Here is an 18,831-nt window from a genome sequence, read left to right as displayed (position 1 = left end):
CTATATAGCACTTGCTTCTTAATAGATAAATATTTCTCATTCCTTCCTAAGGTCTGGTGCTCAAACTCTAGATTCCATCACTGCCTTCAGGCCCCAGCATCTTCCTTTTCAGTCTCTCACAACACAGATTGCTCGCAGCTGGCACCCATGAATCAGGTAGGAGCAAATAATTTTGATGAGGTGATGACGGGCATCTTGAAGCTGGATGCTTCAGGAAAAAGTCACCTTGGACAAGTGCCTAAGCTTTGGTTTATGTGAGAAAGAGACAGAATGGAAGCATTGGGAAGGAGGGGACAAGTGGATGAAGTAGAGATGATGGCCCTGGAGAGGTTGGGAAATGCTCTTTGGCAAGGGAGACTGAAAGTCTTGTTGACTTGCCCTAAGGTTATCTCTGTCTGCCTTTATGAGTGTACCGGTATGCGTGCACATCTAGGAGTATGTGTTTGCGTATATAAATATCCATGTGTGCTTGGATACAGAATAAAGTATCCTGGGATAGATGTGCATGAATAGATTTGCATATGAATGAAAAGGGCTTTAATTAAGGCTTTAATTTAATTAATTATATCTTCTCACAGCTTTTGCTGTACATGTTGCCTGGGAGCTTCTGGTTGTCCCAAACATTGGCACTATGTGCCCAATACTGTGCTAAGTGCCGGGGACATAAAGACAAAAGCAAGACAGTCTCTTGTTTCAAAGAGCTCATATTCTAATTGAAGGAGAGAACAAATAGAGGGGAATTCAACTGAAGGAAAAATGGCAAGGTCTGGTGGTACAGTGGCAGGGTCCAGGAGTCCTTAGGGTATATCCCAGATGTTTGCTCTAAGTCACAAAGTTCGATGACTACAGAGCCAGAATTTCAGAATCCAATTCTCAAAAGCCTCAGTCTTACACTCTTGTTACTAAAACCCATTGCTGATATGCCCTTCCTGAATATCATCCCTTTTACCTTTTTGCCAAGTGATAGCTGGCCGGGGTGCCCCAGATGTCTCGCATGCCAGCACCACAGACATGCCATCAATCACTGTGCTGTCCAAAGGGCCTCTGGTGATGTTGGGAGCAATGCCTTGGGAAAGAGATGGACAAACTCCTTAGTAACTAGACTCCACTTGGGCTCCCCACAGCTGGCAGGTAGTAGAGACTCTAAGTCCTAAGCAGACAACCTCCTATTTGCCCCTGTCCCATTTTGTTATTTCACTCATTCATTCAACAAACATTCATTCAACAAACATTTATTCATGCAATACATCATACTAGGTACTGTTCCCTGGTTCCCTTGCAGGGAAGCAGGAAATCCACACCATTCTCAGATAGCTCAACATATCCCAGTAGCCTCTGAAATAAACACATTTTTCTAGTTCACCCGAAGCCTTTCTAGTTTAACCTCCCCTGTTGAGGTTCATTGCCAGGAAAATGAATGATATCAATCATTCTTTCCTATTTGTTCACAGACCCCAATAAGGGGAAAGATCCAGACCTCTTCAGGCCTTAAGACTTGGCATTATAACTGACAAAGCCATCCCATCAGAATTCTCATCATGTTCTTTACAACAATGAGAAACTGTTAATCACACGTGAATTGGGATATATTACTGTCATTATTTATTATTATTGTCACGGCAGTTACTCCTTCACTCATCTTCCTCATCTTCCAATGAATACTTCATTGTCATGTACCATTGATCCTGGCTCTCAAAAGACTATGCTGGTGGAGGCGAAGCTCTGGCAAGTTCCACTAAGCTGAATGGCCCAAACAGTAATGGACTGTGTCTTGGGGTGGTTTACCCTTAGCCTAGCTAAGCCTGGAGAAGTTTATCTTTGAAAAGCTGTCCAACACATTATATATGTATGAATATATATAACATATTACATATCACACACACATATATATATATATATTTTTTTTTTGGTATGGGAGGTAAGATTCATGAGGAATCTTAAATTGAAGTGGGGTGGTTGGATTGAGATCCAGCTCTGTAGAGGTAGCGCGGATACAGATGAAATCATAGATCTTTTGACAATTCAGGAGAATGTCATGAGAGAAATGATTCTCTCTCTCTCATATTAATAGCCAATTATTAGAACTGGGGAGACCCCAGCTTTTTTTCCCTGTCTTATTTCCTTGTCCAATCTCTCAAAGACAGGGCTGATGGACGATAGGATGAACATTCTTCCTCATTCTGGGTATTCCTACACCACCCAACTAGATCTGAGGTGAAACTCCCTTCTGCTCAGGCTTGGGTGGAGGATAAATTCTTTGAACAGATTGCCCAAGGTTGGGGGTAACGTAGAAATAAATGACAATCAAAGTTCAGGTCTAGTCCCTTACTATAATATTAATTCTCTCATTAACTGTTAACCAATCAAAATTGACTGCCACCTCTGAGAACACCCCTCTTCCATTGGACATATAAGCTGTGAGTCCACTGCCATGATTGTCTTTGGTCTAAGAGAGAAATGGCCAAATGGCCATCCTTTTATGAAAATGCTGGCATTATTAATAAAATGATTAAATTACCCAGAAATTATATCTCTCAAACCTTTTAAAATACCACTGTTTTACTTTTTCATTTAGCCCAGTGAATGCAATAGGTGCTTAATAAATGTTTGCTGCATAAATTAAGTGTTTAAGTCTATTACAATGATGAATATTATTACTTGCTGCTGATAATATAAAAGACTACCATATTTCCAAACAGTCAACTGAATAGCTTCATTCAAGTCTTTTCTTGGGCCGAAATCTGTGATTCTCCCTAGAAGGTAAATGAGTGGTTTTCCCTTCAGCATGATCATCTCTTTCAATTTAATTTGATCCATTAAGCATCTACTATACACAAGGAACTGTGCCAGGAACTGGTGATACAAAAACAAAAATGAAATAGCCCTTGCCCTCAAGGAGCTTATATTCTATCATAGAAATATAACACATACACAGAGAGGCAAATATGTGTGTGTATACACACATACACATATGTATATACACACACATACATATGCACACAGAGAAGCAAATTCAAACTATATAGAATACATAGAAATACACATATATAAATCTATACATACATATACATGCATATGTATTTGTATATATATCTATCGAACAAAGTAATTTTGGAGGAGGAAACACTCTAACACCTATTGGGATATAAGCAAAGGCCTCATCTAGGATCTAACGCCCAAGCCGATCCTTGAAGGGAACTAATAGTTTCACAAGAAGGTGGCAATGAGGAGGGACTGTGTTCCAGAATGGAGACCAGCCTGTACAAAGTCACGGAGGCTGGAGGTGGACCGTAGAGAGAACAATGAGTTCCTTTCCCTCTCTAAAACCAGGGCCAGGTTAACAACATGGTCAAGGTTAAATGGAAGCCAAGACCCAACATGGATAAAATCAAAGTTTTCATAAATAGTCAGCAGGCAGTATGACAAAATCAGCTCTCTGAACAAAACCACGTTCTCCTTCCTGGATCCCTCGGGGTCAGGGAAGTGTTATCCATTGACACCTAGACACATTGCTATAACATTTCAGGTGGTAAGTAATGCAATGAGTTGTCAAAGGGAGCCAGTGAATGGTGTTTTCATAGAATCATAAATTTTTGAGGTTTAGCGATCACGTAGACCAAATTCTTTATTTTACAGATGGGAAAACTGAGGCTCAGAGATGTTTCAGTAACCAAAGTCATAGAGCAGGTAAATGGCAAAATTGGTACTCAAATCTAGCTCTCCTGACTCTCGGGTCAGCTCTCTTTCAAATTTTACAACACTACCTTATTTTTAAAATAAAACAGAGTGTCTGGGATGGGGTATAGAGGCAGGGAATGGACAGATTGCCTCATTAAAGCCCATTCCTGATGTAGGATTATATAATCCTACCGCCCAAGGACTACATTGGACAGCTTCTTCCAGTAGAAGCGGGTAAACCCCTACAAAGAAAGAACATCCAGGGGTGAGCTTCAAGGGATTAGATACCTCCTGAGTGAGAAAAGTTGGGAATGGGGCAGCAGTAATACCTAGAAATTTATGTCAAAATAAAAATAATATTCCATGTTTATGCAGTGTGTTTCCTTAGGTTTCCTTATTCTAGGTCCCCTATATTCCCTAAGTTTCCTTATTCTAGGTCCACTATATCATATCATACTGCCTCTCAAGTTTAGGTTATCATACAAGCCACTGGACAAATGACTGTTATCCTTTGGAGCAGTCCATCCTGAAGGCGTCTAGGTTGACAGCATGATATGTTAAACTTTTCTCAAGAGGGCTCTTCACCTTTGGAAAAGCTAAGGTTTCCCTTCTCTTTCTCCCACAACTCAACTTACTGGTGACAGCAAGGTAGGTGGAAGTCTGCACTTCTCCAGCCGAGTTTCGGGCGAAACACTGGAACATGCCCGTGTCATCAGGCACCAGTCCGCTGATCTGCAGGCTCCCATCTCCATGCAGTCGGAACCTTGACAACTTCTTCACATCAATGACAGTGGCGTCTTTGTACCAGGTGGTGACAGGAGATGGCACACCTACATGGGAGACAATAATAAGTACAGCATGGCCTCTGTAAACTATTCTTGCACTTAGGGGTTGGGTTCCCAAGTGGGTGACTACTGTGCAGGTTCAAAGCTACTCTGTGGGTTTGCACCCCTAAAATTATAACTCATAAGTCCCCACTTTAATTATGAGTCAGTATATACAAATAGCACAAAACGAGGCATTTACTCGGATGGCATAGTAAGAAGTAAGGAGATTAGCTACACCTGCATCACGTTGAATGCCATCTTGGGGAGGGGGAAAAATTAGAACTCAAAATCTTATAAAAGTGAATGGTGAAAACTAAAAGTAAATAAAAGAATTAATTAAAAAAGGATTAGCCACAAAACATTCTCTCTCTAAACCTGAGGTGGCACTGCTACAAACGCACATAGTTTCAGTGGAAACAGTGGGCACAAACTTAGTGTCTGTTGGTAGTGAGGCATACGTCTAGGGAGCACATAGGGCCAAGTCAGTTCAGGCCTCTGAAATTTCCAGGTCTTAACATTCTTTCTTCTTGTGGTGTCCTCATACTTCTCTCCCTGGGCACAGCATCTGTGCTGGGAAGGTCATTCAGTTGGACTCCCTGAGCCTGCTCTTCTGCACAGCTCAGCTCCAGACTGCCAGGGCTAATTCCCTTGAAGTAGTTTGCTCTCTTCTCTGCTGCCAGGGGTCATGCTCCCTGAAGCTGCTTTCTACCCTAAGATTTTTTCTTCTCCTTGCTGGAGGTGATATCTCTTGGATGAACAGCTCTGCTTCAATATCCCACGGTTGATTGGGGGAAGGAGAGGGAAGAAGAGAGGAAGACATCTGCTTTGCCCACTGGCAGGGGTTCAGGAGTCACATTCCACAAAGCAGCTCTGCACCTCAATTATCACTCAGGGCTGGCAAGCCTGCTTTTGAAGGGTCACCAGGGTTATAACCAATAAATATTCAGCTCTAATTACGCCAGAAATTCCAGCCCTTCACACTTCATAAAGGAATAACAGGTTGTAGACTCCACTTTGCACTTCACTGAACATATTAATGCCTTCCTATTTCTGCCCCTTCTGTGATTTCATTAAATGGGCCAGCCCTGGATGGAACTAGAGGCCAACTTTCCACTGCTACATCACACACACGCACACACACACACACACACTCCACTTGAATGTTTGCAAATTGATTTTATAAACATCATCTCATTTTGTCCTTTATAAATTCTGGAAGTTCCCTCTTTTATAGATGAGGAAACAGGGGAGGCTCCAAGAGATTCACTGACTTATCAATGGTCATAATCTAGTCAATGCCAGGAGTGGTGTTTGAACAAGGTTCTTTCACTAAGAGTCCACACTTTCCATTAAAAAAAGGAAGGAAACAAGCATTTATTAAGCTCCTACTGTGTATCAAGCACTTTACAAATATGTACTTATTTGATTCTCACAACAGCCCTGGGAGGTAAGTGCTATTATTATCCCCATTTTATAGCCAAGGAAACTGAGGCAGAGGTTAAATGACTTGCCCAGGGTAACATAGCTGGGTTGTGTCTGAGGCCAGGTTCGAACTCCTATCTTCCTGATTCCAAGCCTAGTGTGCCTGAACATTTCTGGTTTAAGGTACTTTTAGGCTGATGCTTTATTCTGTTTTGAAGATAATGTAAAACCTAAAAGCAAGCCACAGTTCTTTTTATTCCCAAAGTTGATCGCCAATGATTATACAGGAATATGGGTGGAGCATCAGACGCCCACCAATAATCAGGCAGCCGTCTGAGGAAAGACAGAATTTGAATCTCATAAGTTTGGAATTGAGTTGGCACAGAGTTCTTATTTCTTCTGCTATTCGGTCGTTTTTCAGTTGTATCTGACTCTTCACGATCCCATTTGGGGTTTTCTTGGCAAATATCCTGGAGTGGTTTGCCATTTCCTTCTCCAGCTCATTTTACAGAGGAGGAAACTGAGGCAAACAGGGGTAAGTGACTTGCCCAAGGTCACACAGCTTGTAAGTGTCTGAGGCCAGATTTGAACTCACAAAGTGGATTCTTCCTGTATCCACTGTGCCACCTAGTTGCCCCTTCCTTATTTCTAGAGTCTAACTACCCTAGAAGACCTTTGGTGGTCCAAGTCTATTCCTATACAGTGTGAATGCAGCTAGTACTGACCTATTACCTCTCCCCCCACCCCGCCCCATTCACTCACAATTTTCTCCTTTCTCTTCCTGAATCTTTCCTGGTGGGGATTTTGCGGTGGTGGCGGCGCTCCTCCATATCTTCCTCTCTCACCTGCCCATCATTCCACTGGGGAAAAGTCGTGCCTAGCTCTTTGTTCAATACCATAATATTGTCTACAGCATGCACTGCGCCTTACCACTATGCCTTTTGTACAGTCTTATAAAGCTCATCTGCCTTTGGATTGTTTTTTGATTTAGCTCCATCAAAAGGAGGAAAGGAGATCTGGGAACCAAAACAGTATAAGAATTCATCATTAACTTGGGGAAGACAGAAGAGGTGGGGAAGTGGAGAATGCTGTCTTGGTGACTGAAGAGAATGGCTAAGAACCCAAGTGCTGCTCTGTGAGCTATATCTTAGCATAGACACACCTAAGGCCTTAGCACTGCTGGTGCTTTCCCCTCTCAACTAGTGTAGCTCTGATATTATGGTAATTTGGCGTTGTCAGCGACTCTGAAATTATGGGTAATTTGGCTGTCAGTAGCCTCAAAATTACGGTAATTTTGGCTCATTTGTAACCCTGAAGTTACCATAACTTGGATTGATTTATAGCCCTGAAATTACGGTAATTTGGCTTCTTTGTTTTCCTAGGTGCCTGCTGACGGCTAGATTGATTTCTTTCCTAGTAATATGTCCACTTCAGGGGGACCTGGGAGCAGCAGATACAATTCAGGATTGGAAGCTGTGCCCACGATGGGAAGTGGGGAGAGGTGTACTATTCTTCTGCTTCCTCCCAATGCACTCACGCCCGTTACCTTTGGCCTGGCAGGGTATGTCCACCACCTTCTCCATCTCCGCGGTGATGTGTCTCTCTGGCTCCTTAATAAACTGGGGTGGCTCTGGGAGGGGGAGAAGGAAGAGGATAGCATTGGAGGCCCGGCTCCTCTTGGGTTGGCCACTCAGTAGGAACCCCTGATGGACGGCAAGCTACCCTGTCCCCTTCTGCTCCCCCATGTTTCAGGCTAAGAGGGTGCTGGGATGCCTGCTGAGTGTTTCCTCCCTCCCACCCTCATCCCCGGCCCACCTCCGTGCTGTGTGCTCACCCAACACAGAAAGGACAGCACCCCGGACCACGGATGGGACGCTACTGCTGCGGAGAACGGCCTCACACTCGTAGTAGCCAGTGTTGCTGCCTTTGGGATTCAGGATGGTGAGCCGTCGGTTGTGGTCACTGATCCCCCCTGACACTGGCACCCCATCCTTCTTCCAAATGATGTGCAGTTTGATCAGGGGCCTGGCAGGAGGCAAGGGAAGCAGAGAAGCTCATTTGCATAAATCTGCATCACGTTAGGCAGTAATTTGTACTTGAGAGAATTGGACTTTTAAAATTCAGTTAAGCACCTTAAAAGTTGTCTCCTGATATTTCCCTTTTCTATTTTCCCTCTCTATTCCCCTTACTCTGCAACCCACTGAATATAGAGGAGAGGGAAGGAGGTGGGGGGAACTGAGGGGAAGACAGAGAAGGCATGAGAAACATGGATAAATATGAAAGACACACAGAAGTGAGACACAGAGAAACAGGAAAAGATACATATACACACAGATACCTATAATGAAGCATACACACAAGACCAACAAATAAAGAACAAACTGTGAGATTAGCCTGGTTCTCTCCCCACCCCAAAATGTCTTTCCTTGTACTTTCTCTTGACGTTGATTGGTATTTTACATACATTATCTTATTCAATCCTCACAACAACCCTGGGAGATAGCATCATAGGAAAATCACCTTAGAGGTCATCTCATTCAATACCTTCATCTTACAGACGAGGCCCACGAGAAACGATTTTCCTAAGGTCATTACAGTAAGTGGCAGAGTTCAGAATTTGAACCCAGGTCCTCTGATTTCAAATCCAATGCTCTTTTCATTGAACCACGAAATAATTTTATTTCCACTCCTTGACGAGGAAAATGAGGCTCAGAGAGGTTAGTTGATTGAATCATGACCACATATCTAGTAAATTTCAGGGCTCTTTCCACAAAACACCCTTTCTCCCCATCCTGTTTGCATAGGCCTCTCAGACTCTGGTTTTCCTATTTTTTAAAAATTTTTTTTTAAAATTTTTAGTTTACAACACTTGGTTCTACATAATTTTGAGTTCCAGATTTTCTTCCTTCCCTCCCCACCTCCCTCCCCAAGACAGCATGGAATCCCATATATCTTCCACGTATAACTTCGTGTTGAATTAATTTACACACTGGTCAAGTTGGTTTTCCATAATCTTTGTTCTAGTCCCTTCTTGGTTATTCAGAGACATGTAGTTACAGAGGCACAGAAAAGAGACACCGATTAGTGTCAGATCAGGAGTGTCCAGTAGAACAGTAGAGTCAACTACGATGAGGAACATAAGAAATTTGGAAGGTCAGTGATTAAGTTTGGGGAGGAGGGAAGAGGGGAGATGGCTACTGACCTGGCATTGGCCACACATTCCATGGTCACCTCTGAGGTTCCAGCCACCACGCTGGTATTCTTGGGGGGGATGATGATGGTCGGGGCAATAGGGTCTGCAGGGCCACCTACGTCTGGGAAGAAGGCAAAAGTGAGTCCAAGAAGCAGACGAGAATTTGCATCTATCTCTTAGCCTGGTCTTTGGGAGTTGAGATCACAGAGGCCTAGGAGCCATCATCATAATGATAACAGCCAATGTTTGTACAGTGCTTTAATATTTGCAAAGTACTTTAAATACATTTCCTCACTCGATCCTTCCAATAGCCCCGTGAAATGACTAGCGTTACCATCCGCATTTTACAGATGAGGAAACTTAGACTCAGAAATTAAAATGATTCGCCCTGGGTCACGTGGCTAGTGTCTGAGGAAGGACCGCGACTCCAATCTTCCTAAGTCCGGTGCTCTATTCGCTATCCTCCCAGAGGAAGGGGCGGACGAGAACAATTCATTTCTATGGCCATGAAGGCAGGTGAAGCAAGTGCTTACCAGTCACCCTGACTTCTGCCCTGCCACCGGACTTCGAGGACTGCATGAGAGAGTGAGGCCGATAACTTTGTACGACTCTACCGCTCTTAAATCCAATTCACACCAAATCAAGACATCACCGCCGTGACGTCAATGGTCCTCTTTGAAAACTTAGGACAAACGATAATACGCACTATGATATGCTTACTTCTTAAATGTGGGAGCGTGGTGGGAACAAAGGGGGTACCCATCAAAAACGTGTTAGGGAGAAGAAGGGCTTGAACCATGGCGGTTGAAGCCATGGATCCTTATTCTTCAGCTACCAAATGAGATAACATATTGACAGAGCTTTGCGAACCTTAAAGCATTATATAAATGGTAGTTATCATTGTTTGTTGTTGTCATCACTGAGCTCTTCCTGGCAATGAGTACCATACTCTAATCTCTGTTATTTTCCAGATTTCATATTACTTAGAGCACATCACTTTTCTCTCTCTCTCTCTATTATGTGCTTATACTTGGCAGTGAGAAAGCATGTGGTCAGAGTCAGTGTGTATGCACACAGTGCGATCATGGAAGAAAGACTCTTGAGCCTGGGAGGCACAGTACAGTAAGAGGGTTGATGTTTATAAAGTCCAGGGGTCTCCTCCCTGGTGGTGTCACTGTGAAGTGTGGTATTTGTCGGCATTTGGCTCACTCCAGTGTTATAACTTGTGCTGCTTCAGAAACAATCTACTCTTTGCACCAGAATTGAGGATGTAAAAAATGATGAAGCCTATGGCGAACCCAACCAAATGCTGCTTTATCTTAATTTTACCAACGGAGCTCATTCCCCCTTTCCCATTCCTGGCAAATGGTGTCCAAATATGGGCCCTGGATCAGGCATGGGTAACAACCTAATCTCTTAGATGTGACAAGAACATGAGGGCAGGGGCTACTGTCATTTGTCTCTGCGTAGCCCCCCAACGTCTATAATGATGCACTGCATGGAATAGATCATAGGGTCACATCAGTAGTAAAGGTAAGAGTTAGGATGTGAATCTAGGCCCTCTGAATTCAAATCCAGCCTAGCAGCATAGATATAGAACCATCAGAATCCAACCTCCCCGTTTTATAGATCTAGAAACTAAGGCCGAGGGAGGTTAAATAACTTGTTCGAGGTCAGGTATTAAGTGTCAGAGGTGAGATCTGAACCATTGTAGCAGCTGAATCAATATTGGTTGAAATAACAGATGATATCATCTCCCCCACTCCTTCTACACTGCTGTCTACAGGCAGGATCAGATTGCCTCCCCAGAGGATAAGTCACATTCCCTGGAGACTGAATTTAGAGGAACAGCAGGGGCCTGGCATTCTGGACATATGTTCGTCCTGCTTTGAAGAGGTTGTCAGGCCCCACGTTTTGGCCTTCCTGGAAAAACTCAAGAACGGGAATAAAATGTAAAAAATGGAATAAAATGACAGGAGAATAGAAAGGAAGAGTATAAACCAAAATAATTACAACAATATAAAAGCCTCATGTAGGGGCTGTAAAAAGGGAACAGACTGAAAGCTGAATCCATAAAAGGGTTCTCTCAGTTGTATATTACTTACAGGGATACGTTAGGGCCTAACCTGGAGCGGCTAATAGAACAAGGGAGTAAACAGAACCAAGAAGATGGCTAGCTCAGACATTATTAAAAAATACAATTGCTATATATAGGAGGACTCAGGGGCCATAATATTTGTTTTTACAGAGCCGTGGATACCTTTCTGCAAGAATGGTAAGAGCAGCACACTCCCAAGGTATACAAAGACCCCCTTGTGGGGCCGTGGGGTATGCGGAGGGAACAGCAGCGGTCTGAGCCACTGGGCCATGCTTTCCTTTGGGGTCACTGGATGGGCTTCCTGAAATGTGCCCAGACAGTTGTGTGGGAATTAAACATTCTCCTTTCAAACACACCAAACAACTTTTCCTGGGTTTGGGACAGAGGGGAATGGAGCATCATGGGGACTGGCAGGGACTGAGCAGCCCTTTGTACAGGGGCTGTTCTTGGCACTGATGGCAAAATAAAGCATTGTCTTTCCCATTAGGAGAATTCCTTGAGAGCAGAGACTGGCTTGCTTTTCCATTGGTATTCTTTGCGCTTAGTCAGTCAGGGCCAACAGACATTTATTAAGCCCTTACTATACGCCAGGTAATGTGCTAAACATTGGGCATGAAAAGAAAGGGAAAAACAGTTCCTGCTCTCAAGGGGCTCACAGTCTAATGGGGGGAAACATTCAAACACCTATGTACAAATAAGATATGTACAGGATAAACTGGAAATAATCACCGAGGGAAGGCACTCGATTTAGGGGGAAAGGCTTCTTGCAGATGGTGGGATTTTAGCTGAGAGTTGAAGGAAGGCAGACAAACCAGGAAGAAGAGAAGAAAAGTAAATACTAAATATAGAAAATATTTTTTCAGGGGGAAAGGCACTAATAACTCTGGGTGGGTGGGACATAAATCAGGAAAAGCAGGTGATGGCACTGGAACTAGGCTTTGAAGGAAACTAAAAATTTTATAAGGTAGAAACGAGAAGGAAGTGCATTCCAGACATAGGGCACAGCCTGGACAAAAGCATGGCGATGGGAAATGGAAATTCATGTATATGGATCAGTAAAAAGGGCCAATTTGGCTGGAATATGGTGTACATAAAGGACAGCAGTGTTACACTAAACCCCACAAAAGGCAGGCTGTAGTTAAATAGTAAAGAGTTTCAAGGACAAGCAGGATTTTGAATTTCTCCTAAAGGCGAGGGGGAACCACTGGAACTTCCAGAGCTGTGGAGTGACTTTTGACCCTCACAATAACCTAACAATAAGTGAGGTAAGTATTATTAGTATTATTTTGCATTATTTTACAAATAAGGAAACAAGATCAAAGTAGTTTGATTACTTTCCATTAAAAGTTCTCGTCAAGTCATGTTAATGCTAGTGTCAAAGGCGGCAGTGGAACCCACAACTCAGCTCCAAGTTCAATGCTTTTCCTTTGGACTGGGTTTCCATAGGGTAGCAGAGGAAGAAAAGACTGTACTATATAGGTTTCAGATTTGCAAGATTTCAGAGGGCCCTAAATGCCAGCATAAAATGTTTAGATTTTATTCCAAAGGACACAGTAGGTAGGGGAGGGGTATTGAAAGTTTACACAGTTTATACAGCTATTCCTTCCACATCACAACTTTCCCCATCGTGGTTTCGATATACAGTGGGTTGGCATAAGAAATTAAAGGAGAAACTGGGGGGAGTTTTTTGGAAGCCTTAGACGATGTGCAAAGGCCAGCAGATGACACAGAAGTTTAGAAACTCAGAAATGCATAATATATATATAGTATATAGGTATGATATTAATATATTTTATCTCTTAAAACCATAATAATTCAGACTTCTTCTCTGGTATGAAGAGAGGGCCAAAAATTTTATACAGGTTTTCCAGAAGGATATGGAAGGGATAACTGTACAAAAGCAGAGAAGGGGTTAAAGTTAAGAAAAGGAGAGGACAAACAACATGATGAGAGTGGAATTTGAGAGCAGGAATCTGGCAGTGCTGTGAGCATGGACTAGAGAGTGAAGAAACTGAAAGCAGAGAAAGCAGTTAGATTGCAATAGTCTACACAGAAAATAATGAGAGCCCGGTCTAGGGCATTATGGAATGGAAAGGATGGAAAGGAGAGGCATTATGCAAGGAAGAATTGTTGGGTTTGGTAACAGTCTGACGTGTCCCTTTCCCAGGGAATCTGAGCAGTACCACTTACTGGTACTACTGGAGAAATAGAAGGGTCAGAGGGGGAGGCCATTTGTAGGGAAAGATGAAGAATTCTCTTAGCTATTTTGAACTTGATGCTGTAGTGGGAACTATCAAAGCAGACGTATCTGTCTGGCTGATAGAGAGGTGGAATTACAGCTTGTGAGAGAGATTAGAGATGCAGACATAGATTTGAGACTTATTCATGCAGACGTGATGGTCAAAACCACAAGAGCAGGTGAGACTAAAGAGGGAAAGAGAATTTATAGAAAAAAGCAGGGGGTCAAGGATTGAGTTTTGGAGTACGGTCACATTTAGAGGGTGAGAGGAAAAAGCAGAACCAGTGAAGGAGAAAAACAAGGAACAACCAAAGAGGAAAAGCAGCATAAAGCAAAGGCAGAAGAACATTTAAAGAAGGAGGGGGTTGAACAAACATTGAATGCAGAGAAGTCAAGGAGAATGAAAACTAAAAAAAGATTTTTTATTTTAGGAGATCCTTGGTGACCTTGGAGAGAGTGGTTACAGAAGAATGTTGTTGCCTTAGACAAACTGAGACCTGGGAAAGACCTTAGCTTAAAAAGGCCGAGGTTTCCCACTGCATCCGGGGCCATCTCTAGTTATCCTGATCTGTATCCTGCCACTGGACTCTGATGACTCCGGAGGAGAGAGTGAGTTTGGTGACTTTGCACAGCTCGGCCTCACTTAAATGCAATTCACTTGCAAGTCAAGACATCACCCTCCTGATGTCATTGGTCCTCTTTGACAATGAAGGGTGAACAACAACAGACTGTGAGGGGTGAAAGCTAGACCACAAGAAAGTGGGTTGTGGGGAAGTAAAAGCAGTGAATATAGATTATTATTGAGAAAAAGAAGAGAAATAGGTGATAGGGAAGGATAGCTAGATGGTACGGTGGATAGAACGCTGGGCTTTGAGTCAGGAAGACTTGAGTTCAAAGCTGGCCTTAGATACTTCCTAGCTGTGTGAACCTGGGCAAGGCTCTTGGTGCTGTTTGCCTCAGTTTCTTCATCCATAAAGTGAGCAGGAGAAGAAAATGGTAAACCACTCTGGTATCTCTGCCAAGAAAACCCCAAATGGGGTCAAGAAGAGTCAGACATGACTGAACAACAACAGGTGACAGGGAACCCAAGGGGACAGTAGGATCAAGGACTATTTTTTTTTGAATAGAGGAACAGAGTATATTCATACACACACAGCTCTCCACAGCTGCCAAAGTAATATTATTATCTGATTATGCCACTACCCTGCTCAATAAACTCCAGTGACTCCCTATTACCTCTTGAATCAAATATAAAATCATCCGTTAGACATTTAAGCCAACCTGACTCCAAACTAATTAAAATCTGGCTCCAACCTACCTCCCCATTCTTATTATTCCTTGCTTTTGTTCCCTCTTCATGTGACCAGACAAAGTGGCCTTTTTACACTTCCTTACATGCAGTATTCCAACTTGCATCTCAGTGCCTTTGCAGAAGTTGCTCCCCATGTCCACACACCCCTATTCCTGGGATGCATTCCTGGAATCCTCCCTGTGTCTGCTCTTAGCGCTCCTAGTTTCCTTCAAAGTTCAGCTCAAACTGAACCTCCTATATAAGTAAGGCCTTCCTCTAGCTGTTACTGCCTCCTTCCCAAGCCCAATACCTCATATATATATATATGTATATATATATATATATATATATATATATATATATATATATATATATATATATATACACAAACATATGTGTGTGTGTGCATGTGTGTGTGTGCATGTTGTATGCTCCTTTAGAAGGTAAGCTCCTTGAGGGCAGGGGCGGTTTCATTTAAGTCTTTGTAACCCCATTGCCTAGTACAGTGCATCATAAGGGCTTAATAAATGCTTACTGCTTATATGCTAAAGGAAGACAGCCAATGGAAAGGGAGAAATTGAATATGTACTCCTTGTTAGTTTAGTGGTGAGTACCCCTGCCTGTCACATGGGAGACCATGATTTGATTCCCTGATGGGGAGATGAAGTAAATTTTTCAGTGATTTTGGAAAAAACATGGAAAGAATTGCATGAAATAATGAAGAGCGAAATAAGCAGGACCAAAGAACATTGTATACAGTAATACCAATATTGTTTTAAGAATGACTTTGAGAAAAAAAGAAAAAAATGTCTTTGAATGAATAAGTTATTTTGACTATTATAAATACCCAAATAGGACACATCAAGAAAGATGCTACCTGCATCCAGAGAAAACACAGAAGTATGTATAGAATAGTTTTATACATACATGCACACACCCATTTGTGTCTAATGGTAGCCATCTCTAGGGTGGGGGTGGGGGGAGGGAAGAAAAAAAAGAAATTTACATGATAATTTTGTTGTATATCTGAAAGAAATAGCAAGTTATGAACAGTAGATTTGCAGTTTCAGGTGCAATCATCTTTTTATTGTACTGGATTATGGAAATGCTTGTTTTATCCCAAAAATTAAAAAATAAAATTTAATAATGAGGGGATAAAAAGAGATACAGAGATAACATACCTGACTAAATGTTGTTAGAACATGTTTCCCTGCAATGGGGATAGGCAGCTCTGAATAATTTCTCTTCTGCCTCATGATCAAAGTTAATGTATTTTTGAGATGTTTGGCCCAAGGGTAACACCAACTGACCTGTTTGAGGACTCAACTGGCGTGAATCTGTTCAATTTGATAAACACCTCTGAAATGCTGACTATGTGAGAGGTACTGTGTTAGGTGCTGGGGCTACAAAGAGAACAAATCTAAAAATTGAAAAAAAAAATCCTACAGATTCCTTAGTCTAAATATTGAAATCCTTTTCAGCCCTGTCTCTCATTTCCTCCTGTGCACACTGCATTCCAGGCACACTAGCTCCCCCTCAATCCCATCCTGCTCCTCTCTGAGTCTTCTACACTCTTGCAGGCTGTCTCTCGTGCCTGGAGCACACTGTCTCCTCATCTCAGTCTACTGAAATCCTTCCAGGCTCAGTTCAGATGTTACCTCTTCCTTAAAGCCTTCCTTGAGCTCCCTGGCTAAAAGTATTTAACTTAAATCTCCACTTTCTCTCTTTTTCAAATTAACTTAGAACACTTTGGAGTCTCTCCTTTGTCCCCATTATGTATGTGACTACCTTAATATTATATACTCATTTGTTCAAATGCCACCCATGGCTTGCTTACTCTCTTCTTGGCACCGAGGGCCCTCAGAAAAGCCACCCCACATTCGAAGTAATCTTTGGGTTCATGTCTACTCAAAAAGCTGCTCAATTCAACAAATATTTATTGAACTGAATATCTACTGCACTCTTTAAAAGCCCACATGGGACAGGAAGAGAATGCAGCAGTATTAAGGAACCCGGAGATTATGTAGTGTGTGGTACAGGAGTTTTTAACCTGGGTTCTGCAAAATTGTTTTTTTAAATCTTTTGATAACTATATATAATTGATTCCTGTTGTAATCTTACATAATTGATTTCATGCATTAACAAATATTATCCTGAGAAGGGGTCCAGAGGCTTCGCCAGGGGTCCATGATCAAAAAATGGGAAATCTAGGCCGGAGCCCAGATTCACAGTTAAAAGCTATGTGGCTGTGGACATGTGATTTCATTTCTTTCAGCCTCGGTTTCCTTGTGTGTAAAATAGGGCAGGATCATATTCACTAACTAACTTCCTCGCAAGATTGTTCTGAGGAAAGTACTTTGTGAACTTTCAAGTACTAAATGTGAGCGATTACCATTAACCTGTCAAGCACAAAATCCTACATGTGGGCAAAGACAGAGTGACTTTGAACATGTGACGGTAGCTCACCCAGATCCTTGGCTCCTCTAGCTCAAAACTCATTTGGGATTTCATTGAAGCCTCCTGGTCTTCCGCAGAAGAGTTAGAAGGCTGGGGAGTGTGTCATGATAACCCAGGCCCTGCCAGCAGCAATGACATGGCCAAAAGCGTCCAAATAAATTTCTCCTGCAGTTGGGATTGTGAAGTCAGCACAAGCTGGAGCCTCAGAGATTTACTGCAAATTAAAGTTGGCCCCGAGCCAACCAGAACTGGCCAGGGGGTGGGGTGGGGGAAGCAATGGGTCTGAATTCTAAGCCATTGATAAGTCCACCAGGGTCGGAGTAAGAATGTCAGACCTGTGGAAACGCAGGGCTTCTGTGATGACAGGAAGTCTGGGGCTCAGAGTTATGCAGATGAGGAATTTGCATATATTCTTATCGTTATCAAGCAGAAGCACAGTTGGACATGCTCTACCCAATGAAACAGACACAATCCCGGGATAACAGGCCACACTGGGCTGCCTTTCCAGGAACTGGTGACAGCATGCATTACCACCATGGGAGAAGGGTAAAGCTGGGAAAGAGGGCAGACTGGACGGAATGGGCTACCGCAGCTGCTCTGGACAGGAGAGGAGAGGTAGAGGGGAAGGGGAGAAGGCAGAGGGATAGGGGGAGAGAGAGAGAGATGGTGGGGAGACAGACAGGGTTGGTAGTGGGAAAAGCAATGATTTCTCCTTGTAAATTGGCAGGCAGTCTGGAGGATTTTTGTCAGTGACAGGAACAGGGTTTTGAAGTGTAGTCATTCGTGGGAGGAGAAATTAGCTAAAAAAAAAATATCGGCTGATTCTGTTCTCAATCCAACACAAATCACTGAGTGGGAGAAGGAGGCAAAGGGCGCTTGGAACTGGGAAAACAGAGAAATCTGGTTTGCAAGTTACAATAGGAGCTCTTGCTTTATCCCTGGGCCTGTCAGTTGGGGTTTGAGGGGTTTAGGTGGGTTTCCCCGCCTCCTCTGAGTTGTTGGAGGGCTCTGGGGAAGAAAGGCACAGCAGAAAGATGTTGTGATGATTGCTTTTCTCTTGGGGCAAAGTTGCCTGTGACAGCTGAGCTGGGAATACCTACATTCCATCTATATTTGGGTGGGAGGGTATAGCTGTTTAACTTCCCATGAAAGGCAGGCTCTGATGCCACCCAGAGACTGAAGAGCAGAAGGTACCATGGGTAACTTCACTCTCTTCCATTCACTCCTGTCCAGGGTCAGCAGAGACACATAAGATTAGGAGGTAGGTCAGTCAATAGTTAGTGCATTGGGGCCTACACATTAGCTTCTCACTTTATGCAGTGCAATTCCCTTCCCTCCCCACCTCCCACCCACACCCCACCAATTGTGTTTGGCTCTTGTTCCGTGACAGGTAAGAGTCAAAATGATTTAATGACCAGGGGAAATTCAAAGGAAAAAGGAATTTCCTTCAGATGGTTAAAACCTCATTGAAGTTAGAAATCAGTGTTGCATCATTGCCCTAGCATGATCGGGGGGGGGGGGGGGGGGAAAGAAAGAAACATTTCCTTCCTTGGGGCAGGAAGCAAATTAGACAGAAGAGAATGTCACCATTGCAGGAATGAGATGATTTCCAAAGTTTTTTTAGCT

General features: G+C 43.0%; 1 protein-coding gene across 1 annotated transcript in view; it reads right to left on the bottom strand.

Annotated features, from left to right (window-relative positions):
* The window catches only part of SDK2 (sidekick cell adhesion molecule 2), a 247,810-nt gene that overhangs the window by 123,779 nt on the left and 105,200 nt on the right, over positions 1-18,831 (bottom strand). The window contains exons 6-10 of the mRNA XM_036755650.1: positions 9,130-9,241; positions 7,762-7,952; positions 7,474-7,557; positions 4,314-4,508; positions 950-1,066 (exon numbers count right to left, since the gene is read on the bottom strand). Coding sequence (XP_036611545.1) covers positions 950-1,066; positions 4,314-4,508; positions 7,474-7,557; positions 7,762-7,952; positions 9,130-9,241 — 699 coding nt within the window. The remainder of the gene's footprint in view (positions 1-949; positions 1,067-4,313; positions 4,509-7,473; positions 7,558-7,761; positions 7,953-9,129; positions 9,242-18,831) is intronic.

This window comes from Trichosurus vulpecula, chromosome 4, assembly GCF_011100635.1.
Source record: "Trichosurus vulpecula isolate mTriVul1 chromosome 4, mTriVul1.pri, whole genome shotgun sequence".
Lineage (NCBI taxonomy): Eukaryota > Metazoa > Chordata > Mammalia > Diprotodontia > Phalangeridae > Trichosurus > Trichosurus vulpecula.
This window is presented reverse-complemented; position numbering and strand designations above follow the sequence as displayed.